The following is a 20,205-nucleotide window of genomic DNA, read 5'->3' as shown; positions in this document are numbered from 1 at the left end:
GTTACATTTTCTCGGGCCATATTCGGACGACCGCATTGTCTTTCACTTTATCAAGAAATCCATTTTCCATGTCAAGCTCTCTATTTACCAACTGAACGTGTATCAACACCTCTTTTCTATGATGAAAATGCAATGCAATCATAACCAAAACAAAAGAAAAAACGTCAGTACAAAAACATAAATAACAAAAAGAGCACCTATTTGGATGACCACTAGGGGTTTGGCGTGGTTCTACCTAGGGTAGGCTCTTAAGGCTCATTATATGCAGTTCGGTTCTAAAGTAAGAGTACCTGAATCAGCATATTCCTCGATCCTCACCCATTATAGGCTCATACAGACCAAGTTCAGTTCAGGAGAATACATTTCCCTATGGCTATACGGAGATGAAAATCTCACGAAGACATAGATACGGATGTATCCCGAAAGCGATCTGTTATCCTATACGGAAGTGAAGACCTCGCGAAGGAATAGTTTCTCACTCCCACTTAAAAGGAAGTGAAGACTCAAACCAATAAAGCAAACATATCAAAATTGTGCAAACCATAAAAATGAAATGCAATGAAAGGATCGTAAATTTAACCCAAATTATCAATTTTCAACAAAAAGACAAGAACTAATCAACTCGTAGCTTAACTCTCTTATTTTATTCCCCAACAGAGTCGTCAAGCTGTCGAAGCCCTTTTTTTTAAATCGGTTTTTTTTAAAATGAAAATGGAGTCACCACCAATCTTTTGTATTAGGTGTGATCAGGTCACCTTGCAATTTGATCATTTTAATAAACAGTTTAATTTATTAAAATATTATTTTTCGGTCTACAAAAATCCAGGAATAGGTTCGGGAGTCAGTTACTACGAGGAAGGATTAACACCTTCGTAATGTCCAAAATTGGTACCTAATTGATTAATTAATGTCTTAACGTCGAAAGTTGAAAACTTGAAAAGAATTTAAAATGCGACCCCTCTTTGGATTATGTTATTTTTTAAATTAAAAACCGCTTGAACAATTTGAAACAAATGTTAAAGATCTTCTCGTCTCGAGATAACAAAATGTCACATCCCGTAAGTTAGGACACGACACCTTGAACCTTTGAGAATAAGCTTGTCTTTATTTTTTATTTGAGATCTTATGTATTTTAATTTTAAGAAGATATTCAGTTATTTAAGTTCAACGAGAGAATCGAAACCCCGTAAGTTAATGTACGATTTCTCGAAGCTCCAAACACGGAATATTGCCTTTATTTTCAATTTTTTTTGAATAAATACACACGTAATGTTTAAAACTATGCATATTTATTTTATTTAGATTATAGTGTAAAGAAAGAATGTTTAAACACGACTCGCGACATGATTGGCATAATAATAGAATGATAACGCGAATAAGCGAACTAACGATATGCCTATAATAATGAGACAGCAAATAAGCAATGTCAATAATCAATTAAATCTAATGTTAATTAAACAATGATATACATAAAAATAATAATAAAAGAAAGTGGAATATGCATAAAAAATGAACATGAAAGTATCAAAAAAGGAATAAATAAATAACAAAGAAGGATTAAAATAATAAATAGATAAATGAATAAATAATTCATAAATAAGTAAATGAATAAATAAACAAGCGAAAAAAGACTTAATTGTAACTTAAGCGAAATTAAAAGGACAGGTTGAATAAAATAAAATAGCAAACGGGCTAATTTGAAACTTAAATTAAACTTTAGGGGAGAAATCGGGGTGAAAATAAAATAAAGGACCACATCATAACGCGCGAATAAAAGGGAGGGAGCAAATGGAAAATATTCCATGTCCTCCAAAACGTTCAGTTCCAAGGTGGACTGAAATGAAGCAAAGCCGAAATTACAGGGCCAAATTAAAAAGGAAAAAAATGGGACCGAACTAAAACATCACTAAAAATCGAAAGGACCGAAAGGGTAAAGAACCCATTTATTAAAAACACGCAGATTTTCCTTGTTTGCGAGTCGGGTCGGTTCGATCCGGCTCAAAACGACGTTGTTTTGGGGCCTTCCTGACCTCTCCAAAAAGATGCCGTTTTGGCACCTTATATAAGCAAAAAAAAAAACCCTAAAAAATTTTGACTCCTTATTTTTTAAAAAAAAATTCAAAAGAAAAAGAAGAAAAAAAGAAAAAAACTCTCACAACTCTCTCTCAGCCCTCAGAGCTCCAGTTGTCGGTCCAGCTAGTTGCCGCTACTTCGGCCACCGATTATCGGCAATGGTGCCGCTGTCTACCATGGTAAGAAATCGCCCTGAACCGATTTTTGTCCTCCTTTTTCGCATAAAAACTGATTTAGAGCCCAAAATCTTCAAAATAAAATTAAAAAAAAAACTCTAAAAGAAAGAAAGCCTTTCGGCTTCCACCGTTTGCCATTGCGGCCCTTGGCCGAATCCCAGAGGATTCGACGACCTTGCGAACCGACGGTGGCCCCAACGGCGACACCCAAACAAAACAACAGGTAAAAAATAAAACTTTATTATTCTTATTTATTTTATACCTTTTTGAATCTGAAATCACTCCCTTTTTTTAATATGTTTTTTTCCTTTTTTTTTTATTTGATTTCTCCGTCCGACCAAAAAAAATTACATTGATTTGTTCATGGCTTTTATAGCCAAAAAGATATAATATTTTTATGTTCTACTACTACTACTACTGTTTCTCTACCATTGTTTTTGTCCTTTTCTTTGCCTTGTTTGTAGGTGCTAGGCTATGTCAATAGGGTTTGAAATCTATTCTGGTGCAAGGCTGAGCAGAGCGGGTCAGGCCTCGGGACGAGGTGCAGGTAGTGTGCCCGAGGAGGAGCGGCGCACATGGGAGCTAGGGTTTTTGCTTCTGCTGAAACTGTTTAATCATGTGGGCTTGTAATTTTTGGGCTAATTTTTTTTTATTTTGGGCTTGAATATTTGGGTAGTGAATTTTTTTTATAAATTTGGATTGTTTAATATTGGTCTTTTATTTAGTTTTGGGTCCGGGTAAATTGAACCTACTACAAGTATAATCATGACATGTCTAAAATTGTTATTTGTTACCAATAATTTGCTTCAAATCAAATGAAGGGCTACGAAATATATGTCACTTCTTAATCAAATTGGCAAAACAAGTTGCTAAATGATGGAACCTTGACAAAGACCAAAGTGTTTCAAGTTAATGAACATTAATAATGTTTGTTTGTTTGTTTTTCTATTACATACAAATTCCATTTTTGGAAAGTTAAACGTGTTTGGGTTTTAATTAATGTTTAAATATTGTGGGTTAAATGAGTAGGATAAATTTTTTATATAAGAATTTATAAATTTTATTATAATTATAATTATAATTAAAAAAATTCGGATATATAAATTTTATTATAATTATTATAAATATGAATTGAAAAAAGGGTAAAATACAAAAAAAGCCCTATTTTTTTAAATTTTATCGAAATGGGCTCGATATTTTATTATTTACCGGAATGGGCCATTTTCCCTAAAATCGTGTCCACGTCAGCGCGATGTCAGGGGACGTGTCAGCAAATCTCATCCATGTCAGCGCGTTTTGCTTACGTGGACACAAATCGTGCCTACGAGGACACGATTTTCTGACACATCAGCAAAGCGCGCTGATGTGGACACGATTTGCTGACACGTCCGCTGACATCGCGCTGACGTGGACGCGATTTTGGGGAAATGGCCCATTCTGGTAAATAATAAAATACCGGGCCTATTTCGGTAAATTTTAAAAAAATAGGGCTTTTATACATAATTTGCCCCTTTTTTTGGTATTTTTCCCCTAATAATACATATTAATGTATTACTGTAATATGTAGCTCAAATTATGTATTGTAGTTAATATTCATAATATTGTAGCTCAAATTGTCAATCCGTCTATACTATTGTACTAATAATATATATTAATGTAATATTGAAGAGTTAATTGATTAAAAAAATAAATGCAATAAGTACAAAAAAGATTCAAAATTATTACCAACAAGATTTGAACCAAGGTACTAAGGGAAAAGAGTAAGCATCTTAACAAACTAACTAAACTAATTAATTGACATATTATAAAAATAATGTTATTATCTTAATTATATTACTTACGTTCTAATGATTTATCGGACCTATTCCATACACGTGTCAAATCAAAAAAAATAATACAACAATTCTGTAAAAAAAATCCGGTGTTTACTTCAAATAAATAAGGAAAATAATGATTTGAATGTTTCAAAATTCAATTTTAAACCGAAAAAATCAAAATTTAGAGGTAAAAAAGGATCTTTTTCGACGAAAACTGCGGCAAACCGCATTCGGCTGTTTGTCAGCACCTAGATCTCGAAAAGTTATTCGAAATAAAAAAAATCGTCTCAATCGGACAACCGAGCCAAAATTTATGGCCTTTCAAAGTTTTCCAAGCTAGAAAACATAAACTGTTCATGAATTATTGCTTCCACGTCAGCAAATCGCGCCTTCGTGGACACGATTTGTTGCCACGTAAGTAATCACGCTGACGTGGACGCGATTTGCTGACACATCCCCTGACATTGCGCTGACGTGGACGCGATTTCAGGGAAAATGACTCATTCCGGTAAATAATAAAATACCGGGACCATTTCGATAAATTTTAAAAAAATAGGGCTTTTATGTGTAATTTGCCCTTGAAAAAACTCATACATGGACATATTTAGTATCAAGGGAATACCGTTCTCAATTCTTTTCATCTTCCCTATTGGATTGGGTGAGGACAAACTTGGAGAATTTCAGGGCGTTGTGGGGGAATGGGGCTCTGTGGCCTATGCTTTTTGAATTGTTAACTTGGTGCATATGAAAAAATAAAAATCTCTTTATTTTTAAGTTTTATCACAGAGCAGCATAGGAATTATTAAAGTTTCAATAAGCTGGGCAAAGCAATATAATGCAATATATAGTCTGGATCCATCTAGAGAATGTACTGTAGAAGTTGGGCACCCCTTGGAAATAGTAGGAATAGTAGAGTAGTTGTTATTTGAGTTATAGAAATTAGTTAAGTTAGTGTTTTCTTTTCCACCAAAAAATAACTCATACATAATTTACCTAATATAAAATTCAAATCTATCTGGTGGGTGGAGGACGGCCTGGTGGTGATTCACGGACTAGTGGAGGAGGGATAGTCCACTCTTTAGATCAATTGAGGTCTACCGATATAGTGGTGGAGGAGGCTAAAAGATTCAATTATAGCTAACAGGGTCAGATTGCTTCAGATCAGAGCGATTCAATGTCAGTTTTGGATATCTGAAACAGCATATGGCATGTGATGTGGGTTGTGAGAGGAGAGAAAAGCTGTTTAGTTCTTGTTTATTTAGATGACCAATGGTCACAATTATTTTTATTGTTTAACCGTTTTTTTTAGTAATAAATGCATGGCAATTTATGGTAAAAGAAAACTCAAATCTAAAATTCTTAAGACTTCAATCTTACCAAATTAAAACTTTATTTACCAACATATTTATGTTGAAACCCAACAACATTCGTATCGATATCTATACAAGTAAGTTTTAACCAATAGACTTAAATTTTTTAATTCGAAAAATAAAGAGACTAAATTCCTAGAGATAAAAGTATGAAGATTAAATTCCAAATATATGAATAGTAAAAAAATGTTGAACAATTTGTAAACTTTAAATTTTTACATTATAATTTAATCAAGAAATAAACACTTAATCTAACGTGAAACGTGAGTGGAAACCAATGTGATTTTGGGTATTGAATATTTGATTATAAGTTAGATAATTAAACATGCTACAAGATAAAAATTTAATTAATGGAGAGGGCAATTCATCTTTAACTTGTACTTATCATGTGAAAAATAATATATTTAGATTCAAACATTCAAATTTATTTTTTAAGGAATGGGCAAAATATTATTCTTGTTATGAGGAACTGGAAAAAGGTCCATTTGGCCCAAATAAAACAACGAAATACTGGGGCATATATATATGGGCCACAAAATGTTTTCCATGGGGAACTCTTTTATTTCCTTCAATTTAATGCTTAAATTAAGTGTAAAGGCTTCAAAACGATATTGGCCATATTTGGTATTTGGCTGATAACTGATTGTTGATTGTAGTGATTGGTTTGATCAACTGATTCAATTAATTGTTTATTTAAAAGTATTTTGTAAAACTTAGCTGATAGATGAAAGTTAATATGTTTAAAATAACAAATAAGAGCATGTGGCAAAGGGAGTAATTTTTGCGTAAACATGATCAGATATGCCATTCCACATATCAATTAATTCCCAATCAGCTGTGAAAAATGTTGCCCGCCATTGCGTTTTTTGTTTTGAAAGTTTTAGCTTAACAAGCTCATGCAAACCTCCATTTACCAAACATTACAACTAGAAGGTTTGACTACTCAATCCTTCATTTGTGTCCAAATAAGCTAAAAAAGGCCCAAAACTCTGTTTACCAAATACCTTCATTATGTGTTTAAATATTTTAAATTCAGGACTTTAAATTGTTATAATGATAAATTAGTAAATAAGTTAATATGTACATGTGCATGTATTTTTTTACTATAAGAGATTAATTGCATTTGATTTTAGTAGATTAGAACTCTATGCATATTTTATTGTTTTTTGAATGGAAACCAGTTGTAGCCCATATTCGATACCACCTACTATGATTTGATACCACCCTCTTAGATGGCGCTCGAATGGAAGCATCCCATCCCATAACAGCTTCTGCTTCATCATTATGAATACGTTTCGAACAAAAACTATCATTGTATCTAAGTTTCCCACACAAGAAACAAAAAAAAAAGTTTTTCATATTTAAATGTAGCATAAATAGAATTTTGTGCACCTAATAGCAATTTCTTCTGTCGACGCAATAGTTGTCGGATATCAATCTGAACCTGGATTCTTATATGATTTTGAAAGTTCCTCACAGCTGCCTATGTATCATACTTAATAAAACTAGCCGATAAAATTATCAAATTATTTAGCCAAAACTTCAAAATTAGCCCATTCGGTAGATTATGTATTTGTACCCAAAAATCTACGTAGAGTAACGGGACCAGTTTGGGATCTTTACCTTCTTTCAGTCTATGGAAAACCAAAAGATAGCTATTGAAAGTCCAAGGGTCACCGTATTCAACCCTATTAATATCCACATCATACGAAAAATGAAAGAGAAATTGTTTATCACCTAAATCGGAAATCACCACGCCACCAATGGGATGCCAAACATTTGCTAGTGTATTTCTCATAGCCTAAAAGTTAACAATACTAGTCGTAAAAGAACTTCCCACCAAACAAAGCTTGTAAGAGGCTGGTTTGTATCCGTTATCTCCCCCCCCCCCAATAACATCCCACCCTACTTCCTCCCTATCCTCTAAAGATAAACTTGCTAAATCTGCATCTGTTAATAGACCAACTTTAACTAGAACTGAATTCTCAAAAACAAAAAAGAGAAAGAAAAAGACAAAGACAAAGAAAACACTGTGTGCCACAAAGAGCAGAGAGATAGCATGCCACAAAAAGCAAATTATTTTTTTATTACATGAATTTTTTAAAATATGTGCTTATGCATATTTTTGTGTTAAATCAACATTAGGGGAAAACTCATTTCCTTTGGGGTTAATGATGCAGTTATTTACCTTCCTTTTATAAGGAAAAAAAAAAGAAAGACTAAAATACCTAAATTGCATTGATGGATTTAATTTAATTTTCATAATTAAGAGTCTTTATCTTATGTTAATTTTAATTCAGAAAAAAAATTCATACATAATTTATTTAAGATTAAAGTCTAAACTAAATAACTATTTACCATTTTATATATATAAAGGCATAATAATAAATTTAATTCTTATTGTTTATCTTTCTTTTTAACATTTTGGTATTAAATTTTTTTATTACTTTGGCTCTTAACCTTCAATTTTGTAATCAATTTGTTTTTCTTTGAATGAAAAGTTGACTGAATTGCTAAAACTTTAACGACATTGACATGTCAACCTACATGAATGTATACTCCATTGTTGAGCTGAATAATTATTTTTAAATTTGTATGACCTTTTTGAAAATTTGGAGAATTTTTATTATTTTTTCTAATTTTTATGAAATAGATGTGAATTATCATATAAGCTACTACATCACTAATGTTAAAAATGTTAACATTTCAATCAAATTTTCTGTCCAAAGAAAAGTAATTTAATTAAATTGTGAAAATTGAGGGTTAAAATAATCTCTAAAAATAATTAGGGCCAAAATGACAAAAGAGGTAAATGTTAGGTACCGAATTTGTCATTATGCCCATATTAAACCTCAACACTTTTTAGTTTTCATGGTTGAAACACTGCCAAAATTAGGGGTGTGAGATATTAGTCCTCGCAAGCTACTTGAATTCGATTAAAAAAATTTTAAATTCAATTCGGTAATTATCGAGCAGAGCTCGAGCTAGAGCTATTAATGAGCCAAATTTTAGTCTAGTAATACTTGACTCGAATGACTCGTGAGCCTTATCGAGCTTTTCATATTTTTATATTATTAATTACATTATTGCCCTTAATGCATACTATTAACCCTAAGCTTAGTTATTTAGTCAAGCTCGAACTTAAGTTCGTGCTAGAGTACAAAAATTGATAAACTAGCTTTAATTGAGCTCGAGCTGAGCTCAAACTTAAAAATAGATGTTTGATCAAACTTAAACCAAATATTGAGCTTAAAATTTCAAGTCAAACTTAACAGTATTCAAACTCGACTCAACTTGATTACAGCATTGGTTAAAACTCAAAAGCTAAAACTAAAAAAATTTGCCGCATTTTTTATTTTCTTAATGGCCCTAGATCCTTGCCATGATGCAAGTAATTAATAATTAATTAAAGTTATTAATTAATTAACCCCAAATTAGACAACAATGTCCAAAATTTCTCAATATTGAGGACACCTTACTATTAAACAATTTTATTAAAAGTTGAAGTGATTGGGACAAGAACTGCTTTTCTATAGGGATATCTTCTTATTAATATTAAATTCAAACTTATATTATATTATCGTTAGGTCTGTACTTGTAGTGTGTTGTTTTAATAGATTAGATTAAAGTATATGCCATAATTAGAAATTTTCATCTCCAAAAGTGATAAAAAAAAATCAATAATGACACTTGGGATTCAAGCATTTTTTTAGTTTAGTCCTCTTCTTATGATTTGCATTAATGCATTTTGAAACTTATAATCCGAATTCAATTATGTTTAATTTGACTAATAAAATTTCTTTTATATAAGCATTTATATGACAAAATTTTAATTAGTTTTTACAAAATTTATTTAATCTCTTAAATAAGATTTTAACTAATTTTAAATTTTAGGTTTAAAGAATAGAAATGATTGGTTAAAATCCCTGTATTGAACTCATCTACAAGTTTTTTACTTGTATGGTTTTCACTAAAACAACTATAATTTGAGCTTTTGAATTCGAATTGATACGTTTCAAAATGCGTTGCAGATATAAGAGATAGATTGTTTTTATCTATAATATCCAGTTCTAATCCAAAACTGTGTCGTGAATTGGTTGATATTTCAAATTTGAACTCAAATGAGTTTACCCTTCATGGATTGGTATCAAACAATATGTTGCCAATGGCTTTGGCATTGTTGGTTAAGGAGAATGTTTTAATTCCTTAACTATTTAGGTTTGAATCTCTCCATACACAATTGTGATGTGTGGGTCTTCAATATCATCATATGCTTATGTCATGTATAATTTTATTCAATCCTTTATCTATTGTATTTTATACGGGTTATAGTTAATTTCTTTTTTTTAAAAAAGTAATAATATATCGTAAAATTTCCTAATTAAACCTCTTGTCAATCCATAATCCAAACCCAATGAAAATTAAAACTTATTTTACATGTAGAAAAGCCATAATAAAAATATTTGATGGAATTAATTTTGAATTTGATATTTACACAATTTCTATTCTTTTCTCTTATAAGAAATATTTTATTAAAAAATAACCGACTTTTGCATAAGTGTAATTCTTTTAAATTATTTAATATTCTATTCCATTCTATTTTTCAATATGGACAGTTGTGGATTTTAGGATAAGATTGGGTCCATATGCATGAATTTCAAAAAAAATTAATCTATGCATGAATTTGACAAATAAAAAAAAATACAACAACAAAAGCCGTCTCTAGCTAAATTGACCCATATTTCATAGTCTTCTCCCATCATTTCCAACTTTCCCACGCAACTATGATTTTTTTTTATTATTTGAGATGTCTCGTGGATGAACTAATTTTGATCAAAATTCTATATGAAGTCCCTGATTTATGTGTTTTTTTATTATAATTTAAACATTTCGTTTTTTAGAGTAAATTATAGAGAGTTTTGAAAATTAAAATATACTTCAACCTTTTATACTTTTCGCGTATTTAAAATTTAGTCTTCATGTTTTTACTTTTAAAAATTTAATCTCTCTATTCTTCGATTTTAAAAATTCATATCAAATTCTCAATATCTTTAAATTATTCTGTTAAATTCACTCAAGTGATACTTTTTTTAAAAAAAATCTCACATGGTAACCATTTAATAAAAAAGACATTGCAATGGACGTAAATTTAATAGATAATTTTAACGATGTTAAGAACTCTTAACAATTATATATTATTTTGATTAAAATAATGTATTTGGACTAACCAATAACATTGTAAAAGTTAAAGTACCAAACTATGTAAAAAAATTAAATTTGAGCGTAACTAAAATTAAAATTCAACATTAGTAAAAATATGTTAAATAGTTTAAAACATCACTTTTAACCTTTCAATTAAAAATATTTTTTTATTGTTGGACACTTATCGATGTGATAATAAAATAATGAGTGTGAAGCAAGACATTTGGACTTCTGAAAATAAATCGCGAAATTAAAATATAAAGACTAAACATCAAACGTGAGGTAGAAAAATGAGAGTTTTCATATTATCTTTTGATGACTAAGAATAGGGAAAAAGAAAGACATGTCGTAATTCAATCCCTTAGCAATTTTAGTAGCTGATCTAGATTTAAAAAATAAAAATTAAATTTATCAAGCCAAAATAAAAAAACTCCACCTACAAAATTTAATCAGAGTAATCAACAACATTAGACATAGTAGTGGGACTGAAAATGATATTTGATCATTTTTAAAGCATGGGCAGGACACGAGAGAATGTAAAGGAGATATAGGTTATAAATATAAAATTCCATACAAGTGAAATCGAAAATTTTAATGGTTGAATGAAAAGATTGCAGCTTCGTACATTAAATTAAAGGATACGTTTACGGTGTGAATATTATTTGCTAATTTGGTTGGCTGATGCGTAAGGTGCAAGGCATACCAAATTCTGCCATCTTCATTGGAAAAAACCACTACCATGCACCCACTTTCCCATGCTTTTTTATGCTTTTTGTCTTGGTAACCAAACACCCCAACTTGCTCCACTTGCCACTTATAGAAATATATATTATCCCTTTTGAGATTTCACTTTTTGGACCACTTGTGAATATTATGTTCTTCCAGGAATGAGTAACCCATCATTTTAAGCTTTAATAAACTTTTTTACAAATATAAATTATGCGGAGCTTTTCGTCTACACCGGATTAACAATTTATTTTCCAAGGGAGGCAAAGAACAGCCTTACAATTTCCCTACTTGCATCTATAATAGAGAGCTCGGGATTCCGAGCTTTAGAATGATGTGTTGAAGAGAATTCTAGCGAAACTATTTTGATTGGATCGAAAACAATCTATGCAAATGAAATTCCGTTGAGAACTCGAGAAACATTAAGCGAGAGAAATAGGTTAAGGAACGGACTTTATATACCGGTTTGAATGTGAGTGTTGAGAGCGTGTATTGTCAAAAGACTCTGTTGGCCTGAATCACGACTTTATGAAGCTCGGCGGCAATTTCGTGTAACAGCACTGGTTTTTGAATAACTCCATTCATTCCAATCTGTGAACATCTTTCCCAAATATCTTGATCAATACTAGCAGTCATGGCAATAATCAATGGCCGGCTACGGCTTCGGAACTTACAGATTCTTGTTGCAACTTCAAATCCATCCAACTCGGGCATTTGAAGCTCCAAAATAACGATCTGGAATGGAGATGTTGTTGACCCGATAGCACTTAGGCATTCAAATCCGGATGACACAACAGAAACAATGCATCCCAACTTCTCAAGAAGCTTTCCAGTCACAGCACGATTGACAGTATCGTCATCAGCAAGTAGAACATGCAAGCCGTGAAAAATAGAGTTTGAGCGTGGCTGGTCCGAAGATTCTCCCGACTCGGTGATTGTTGTAGTGATGGATGGTCGGATTTGAAACCGAATAACAACTGCCATGCTTTGTGCAGAACCTAAAGGGTTTTGGATTACCCACATGTTCCCATGCATCATCTGCAAATTTTGTGGAGATCATCAGAAATAAAACAAAAAAGAAGTAGAACAATACATTGAAAACAGATCGACCGATGATTATAATATGTCATGAGTAAAATTTTAAGTTTGCACTAATCGGTCACGGAAACAATTAACACATCCAGCTTAGCCACCTCCATATGGAAGCTGTGAACTTACACAAGTAAAACATGCAATATATACTGAAACAAGCATTATAAGTACATGCATGCGATTAGCTAACGGCTGAAACAGCTACTCATGAGATAATATCTACTTAACATCCTACCATGCCGCTAATTTGATATGTTTTTAGTACTCCTATTACTCGATAACTTTCTCAGCGGACAAAATTTCCTATTCTTACCTGCACTAGCTTTTCGCAAATGTTGAAGCTCAGGCGTTCCTCAGCTCCACGGCTGTTGTATCGGCTTCTACTGCTTGATACCTCTGACAATGAGCAGTCCTCTTGTTGAGAAATATTATTGGAAATCATAATTTCGAACCTGACAAGTAGATCTGCATCAGAAGGGTAGTGCCTCCATGTTGCCCGTCTCTGATCATTCGGTTCCTGACTACCATTTTCTGCGTACACCCGAAGTATTACAGTCCCTCCTCCAGTATTGCCATCCAGTAGGCTCCCAAACATATGCAGTATTACCTGAAAAACTCTCCGTTCATCACCGAAAATGAGATCAGGCAAAGACTTCTCAACCTCAATTGAAAAACCAAAACCCTGATAAACACTCAAGCACTTAGCAAGGCAAGCTGCTTCTTTTATCATTGAATGTAGTCGAAAGGACCTCTTCTCCAGAGGGGATCTTGCAGTATCCATTATTGAAATATCCATCGCATCATTTATCAAGGTTGACAGGACAGTGCTGGTCTTCATCATCGAATCGACAATAATTCGTTGATCGTCATTCAAATTTCCATCCTGCAACATTGAAAGCAAGCCTAAAATTGAATGCATAGGCCTCCTCATTCCATCACTCATTACCTTTTGAAATGCATTTCTAGCCTGGCTTGCTCTCATAGCATTCTGTCTTGAAAGCTGCAACGCCCGATTTTGCTCGGCTAGTTTATCCCTCATGAGTTGAGATTCTTCGAGAACTGCGGCATGAGAGATTGCAACGGCCACCTGATCGGCAACCACCTTAACTATTTCTAGTTCCTGGTTGCACCACGATCTTCGTTGGTCATTCGGAAGAACACATACCAATATGGAAAAGTATGTCTGGACTTGCTCAGGAGTTCCCCCTTTAAAATTGCAAATTCGAAGCATTGGCAACCGAATTGCAGCAACAGGTCCTGGCTCACCATCCTCTGCATTGCTTGCAGTAGCAAGCGTCGAGTCTGGCTTGAGGATATGCACTCCATCACTTCTTTTAATCCTTGCAACATCTGGTTCCGTAATGGGAATAGTAAAATTATACGAATAGTTCCTTCCTTTGAGGTCATGAGTCAGATTCATCTCCGTCTTGATCTCATTAGGCATCCAAACGGCACAGTTTTGCAAACCTAACGTCTTGGACAACTCTACCAATGTTGTGTGCAAAATGTTATGTCTATCCAACGATTTACGGATTTCTTGGGTAAGCATGCGGACATGCAAACCGGTCTCCTTCTGTTTCATTATAATACCAACTTCCTTCCCAAGGTCCCAAGCCTTTTTCTTCAACAATAATTCTCTCACCTTGACTTTGAGAAGTAGCGGAATGAGTGTGAGAAGTGAAATAGCAGTGGCACACGAGACCAAAGCAGTGAGAATCTTGAACACGGTGAGAGCCAACATAAGTTGAAATGGATGAGGACCATAACTCCACCCATTGAGCAAATGAGTCAATCCGCACAGCACAATGAAGGCGATGAACTGAAAGAGCACCCATTTGAACGGCACGTTTGAGCAACTAACAAAGTAAAGCAACTCAATAGGGATTGAAAAGTAGGCGACGGCGATCAAGAAATCACTCGCTCTTTGAGTCTCTAATATGCTCTCAATGCTCCAAAACCCCCCCTCATCATCACAATTACACCTGGCAAAGCCATTATCGGCCCTCGATACTGCGATTAGAAGCGAAGAAATCAACAATCCGGGAGCTACCGCTTTCAACATTGCATCCAAGTGAATTGCTAAACTTTCATCAATGCATTTACTGGTTATTTCGAAACACTTGAACTACAACCTTGTAATTCCAAGCTTCAATTCTCATTGCCTGTAACGTAAAGATAACTTAAAACTATTGAATAACATTAAAAGCTCACCAAAAATATGAAATTTAATAGAACTGAATTAAGATCTAACACAATGAACATCAAAGAATTAGGTAAAATTAATAATATATAGAAATTGTTAGTCAAAATTACTAAATCCAAAACTCAAATTTCATAGCTTTATGAAGAATTCCCTAATACTACAGTAACAAAGGAACACGACAAAGAAATACATAATATCTTTTTATAGTTTATATAAAATCCACAAAAATCTTATTTATAATAAAACCCAGAAACCAAAAAATAATATTAAATTAAGAACAAATATGAAAAACTAAAACAAACCCGTTTCTTCAAGCCCAAATTAAAAACAAAACTAAACCCAGAATTTAAAAAAAAAAATCAAAGAGAGCTTACCTTAAACCAGAAGAAGCCATTAAAAAGGAACCGCCTTCAGATCTTTGAAGTTTCTAACGAATTTCATACTGTCTTCAGCTTATAATGGTGCAATTAGTGGAAAACAAAATGAATGCCTTAAAGCAATCAAAGCAGAGCAAAAAGACATACACTAATAACTTCAAGCTCAAGTATTTGGCATTCCAATTTAATCACTCTGCTGTCAATAATTTGACAGGTTCAGAGAACCCAGCACCAAAATCGAAGGGACATAAAAGAAACTTTCCTTTATATAGCAAAAAAGCCTATTTCTTTTTTTAAAACAAAAAAAAATAATATTCTTTCTGTTTTGTTTTAAACTTCAAACAAAAGCAAAAAAGAAGATGAACCCCCCCCCCTAAAAACCCAAAAGAAGAAGTTTTTTGAGAAGAAATGAATGGAGAGGGCTTTGGTTTTAAAGGAAATGTGATTATATGCAAAGTTTTCGCCTTTGGTTTTGTAAGAAAGCTTAAAAGGAATGGAAAAAAGAAAGAAGAAAAAGGAAAGAAGAGTTAAAAGAGAAGATGAAGAAGAGAGAGCGACAAAAATGGGACCGGCTACTCTTACATGAAGAGAACTTGGACGCTCTTTTGAACCAAAACGTCCTCTTCATACGAGGACTTCACAATTCCATATGGTATTTTCTGCTAATAATATCTTCTTTTATAATTATATTTTTAAATATTATATATTCTTTTTTAGGTATATAATATATAGATATATAAGGTCAAAATACATATTCTATATTTTGGTATAAAGTAACATTTATCCCTTGAATTTAGCTATTTTTTTCAATTTAATCTTTAAATTTTTGGTCTATATTCATTTTTGAACTTAGTAACTTTTTCAATTTGTTCTATAAACTAGAATTCCGTTAATATATGATTATGTGGCACTCAAAGTATCATCACCTAAAAGTTTAAAAGTACATATATATAATTTAGAAAATATTTAAAAATTTAAATTTTTCAAAAAAAAATTCAAGTAATGATGTGATTAAATTTTAGAGTGTCACACATTTCAAACTAGGCCTTTTCGCTTTTTAGCTTCTTGGGTATTTCATCCGAATTTTATTGGAGGAATAGGTCGAAATTATCTGGTAGTCTTAATTCTCTCACTACTGACGTTAAAAGATGGAATTTTGAGGTGTATGGCCACATTAATTCTCGCACCAGCAAGATTTAGGTTGGGTTGAAGATGGTCCAGTTATCTTATAAATTTTGAAACTGAGTTGCATATTGAACATGAGAAGGTTCTTGATGAGGAAAAATTACTTTGAAAGAAAAAATTGAGATTGGATTGGATTCATTTTAGGGATCGCAATACGAAGTTTTTTTCATAATAAAACTCTCATAAGGCAAAATTTTAATAAAATTTCTGCTTTGAAAATTGATGATTGGTGGTGCTATGATAATGAGGTTCTTCATGATGAAGCGATTCGTTTTTTCTCCTCTCTCTACTCCTTGGATTACCTGCCTTGTGACTTGTTCCCATTGCATGATCTTTTTTCCGAAACTTGATTTTAGCAGTTTGAATTATTTAGCTCTGAGTATTGCTGATGAGGAAGTTCGGAATGCATTGTTTAGTATGGACCCCTTGAAAGCCCCTAGCCTAGATGGTCTTAATGCTCTCCTTTACCAGAGTCAATGGGATATGGTTGGATCGCATGTGTGTTCTTGAGTTCATGAAGTTTTTTTTGGAAAACCTTTTAATTGTTATATCAATAAGACGCTTTTGGTTCTCATTCCTAAGATTACGAGTCTTGATTCTTTGTTCCATTATCGTCCAATAAATCTCTGCGATGTTCTGTACAAAGTTATTACCAAAGTTATTGCCAATCGGTTTAAACTACTTCTTTTTTAGGTGTATAATATAAAATAACATTTATTTCTTGAATTTAACTATTTTTTTCAATTTAATCTTTAAATTTTTTAGTCCATATTAATTTTAGAACTTAGTAACTTTTTCAATTTGTTCCCTAAATTAGGATTCTGTTAATATATAAATATGTGGCACTCAAAGTATAATTACCTAAAAATTTAAAAAGTATATATATATATATAATGTAGAAAATATTTAAGAATTTAAAATTTTTCAACAAATTTATTGTACATTTGAAAAATAAAAATTTATAATATTTATCCAGTTACACAAAAATATTTTCAAATAATTGATGAAAAATTATTTAATTAAATTAATGAGAAAAAATTACCCTAATTTAATTCAAATAATAGAAGACTAGAAATTTCCCATTATAGTAAAGAGATATGCTAAAATGCACAATACACTAACCGTTTATATAATTTAACCAATCTAGATTAGTTAATAAATAGTCCTAAATAAAGTATTTACTAAATATATAAGATAATAAATATTTTTATATTTTTCTTTAACGCCCAATATCTAAATAATAGTTTCTAAAAGATACTAAAATTTCATACAACACTATAATCTTTGGGCTTTGGAATGTGAAATTAAAATTTTGTATTTATATTTTTTTAAATGTAAATTTTGAAAATAAAATGCATATATTTTGTATTAGTTAATATTAAATATAATTATATATTTGAAAAACATAAAAGTATGAACTTTAAAAAATAATTCTTAAAATTATACATGAATTTTGATTTAATGCGTAATTGTATACATGAACTTTAATTTGGTGCAATTATACACGTGAAATTCTAATTGTGGTTCAAATGTATACTTGAAACTTTAATTTTGATTTAACCATACACATTTAAAGAAATAGATACATTAATTTATTTTTATATTGGATAAATAAAATTATTTATGTATGCAATATATAGACATAAAATGATATTGTATTAATAATTGTGTTAATAATTTACAAGAATTGGATCAAATCAAAATTTCATGTATAAAATTGTACAAAATCAAAGTTCATATATACAATGACACATTAAACTATAATTTATATAAAATTAGATTATAGTTAAAACAACTTAAAATTTATATATATGATTAACTTTGTTTAAGGAAAAAATATTTTTAAAGATGCCATTCTTTCTCAATAGTGCTAGCACATGCCATTCTTTCTTTTTTTTTTTTAATAAAGATGTGATGTGTCACTTTCTCATAAGAAAGAAATTTCCATGTCGGGATGAATTCTAGTTATTAAAAGTATTAATTTTGAGTTTAAAAACTGTCATTGCAACCCAAATCTCGAAGCTTGCCAAGATGTCTTAAGATATAGTTGAAACAAAAAGCCGTTATATAGACGTTGGTAGACTATGTCTCGAAGCATACAGGATAATGTCTCTAGACATGCGATCTTTTAAGCAAAATTTTACATTCGAACTTTCATGTAACATATATGAAACCCAAATCTCAAACTAGAAAGCAACCAACATAACATGTATGAAACCATAAACAACATAGAGAAAGGGCAAGGCTGAAGCTAGAAGCAACATGATATATGTGTGTTAAGGAATTTAGAAGAAACCAACATAATGGATATAAAACCAAACAGGAGACGATGGAAAGTCAAAGCTTAAGGTTGTTGAAGGTTTGAGCCACAGATTTTTGTTGGTTTCTCCAAATTTTGATGATTTAAAGGGTTTAGTAATTTAAATAAATTTTAATATATTAATCATTAATTAATTTTAAGAAGTGTGGTTCCTTATCAAAATCTTTCATTTTATTTATTTAGATAAATTTAACCATAATTTATGGTTTATTATCTCATAATTCTTTCTTAATGGAGTGTGTTAGTTGATGATTAGAGCTTCATTCACAATCAATTTCATTTAATTTGGTTTTCAATTCCTCTCGTGGATTATAACCTTTTTGCAAGCCATAGATCAAATTTTGATAATATGAGAAAAGGACAAAAATAAAAAGGAATGGACTTGATTTTTTTTCCCTAAATATGTCAAATGGTTGTCTAAGATATTCTTTTAAATATTTTTTATTTTAAACTTCTTAAAATTATATGGGATACAATATTTGCCTGCCTATTTTATAAGCTTTTTAATAAATTAATTAAAACTTACATGTTCCAAAATTATATTAATAAAAACATTTTTATTTTTTTATTAGTGAAATAGTCACTGAATTTTGGCCCAATTCAAAAATAAGAAAGAAAATTGTATTTTTTATGACCATGTATGTCTTCTTTCATTTTATTTATTTATGGGATAAATTTTAAAATTATATGTTAATTTTAAAAGTATAATTTAATACATATATTTTTATGTATTTTTTCCGTTAGTCAAACCGTTAATCAAACTATTAAATTTATTTTTAGAAAATGTTTAATCCATAAATTGATACCTAAATTATGCATTTTTCTCATTTTCATTACAAGTGATACCTAAATTATTCTTCTATTATTCATTTTACACAAAAATGTTATATCCGTTAAAAAAATTAAAAAAAAATGATTGTAATTTAAACCTAACCAAAGTCGTTTGCTTCTTATCATTTGTTTTGTCTACTGACAATGCCAGCCTTCGGGTTGGCTATTGCTCGCCTTTTTCCCCTCCCATCAACCCTTTCTTCCTTTCTTCTTCTCATTCACTTTTATTTTGTGGGTATTTATGTTTTCTTCGCAAGTTGTGATGGAGAGATGAAAGTGTCTGTCAATCGCTAAAACTCCACCGGCCACCAGTAGTTTTTCTTGGAAAGTGGATGGCTTTTCATCAACTTCTTAATCCGTTGCTGTTTTGAAAATATTTCAGAATAATAAATGATTTCACAAGTCGATTTGGACCCGTGTTGTCATATTTTTTTATTTGTTTTTTTGTTTATTTTTCCATTGTTTCATAAGTTTTCGGTTTTAGAAGTTTTTGCTTGGTCTTGTAGCACTTGTTTAGTCTTACTTATGCATGTAATCTTAGTTTTACAAGTGATTTTAGGGATGATTTTGTTGTCGTCCTCTCTAGTTTGGTGAATGCTCAATTCTTTTGTCGATTTTTGCTCGCCGCTTTGGACCATTCTAGGTTGATTTTCTTATCGTATTAAGTGTTTGCAATCACTCCAGATATCTCATGCTTGAGTTATGACAAAGCCAATTGTCAACATGTCATAATATTCTATTGATGCTGAGACTAAAACCTTTGTTGCGTTGATGGAGCTTGTCCTTCATCATCTACGACGAGTGTTTGCTATATTACCCCTTGAATTGTATGG

The 20,205-nt window shown here is 31.4% G+C and overlaps 1 protein-coding gene across 1 annotated transcript; it reads right to left on the bottom strand.

Annotated features, from left to right (window-relative positions):
- Positions 1-11,586: 11,586 nt before the first annotated feature.
- On the bottom strand, positions 11,587-15,682 carry LOC121214464 (ethylene receptor 2). Its single transcript, XM_041088153.1, has 3 exons — positions 15,034-15,682; positions 12,770-14,618; positions 11,587-12,402 (listed from the first exon to the last, which is right to left on the bottom strand). Exons 2-3 carry the CDS (start codon positions 14,516-14,518, stop codon positions 11,860-11,862), a joined length of 2,292 nt encoding a protein of 763 aa, XP_040944087.1. The 5' UTR covers positions 14,519-14,618; positions 15,034-15,682; the 3' UTR covers positions 11,587-11,859.
- Between the last annotated feature and the right edge of the window lie 4,523 nt (positions 15,683-20,205).

The sequence above is a fragment of the Gossypium hirsutum genome, chromosome D02, assembly GCF_007990345.1.
Source record: "Gossypium hirsutum isolate 1008001.06 chromosome D02, Gossypium_hirsutum_v2.1, whole genome shotgun sequence".
NCBI classification, from domain to species: Eukaryota; Viridiplantae; Streptophyta; class Magnoliopsida; order Malvales; family Malvaceae; genus Gossypium; species Gossypium hirsutum.
This window is presented reverse-complemented; position numbering and strand designations above follow the sequence as displayed.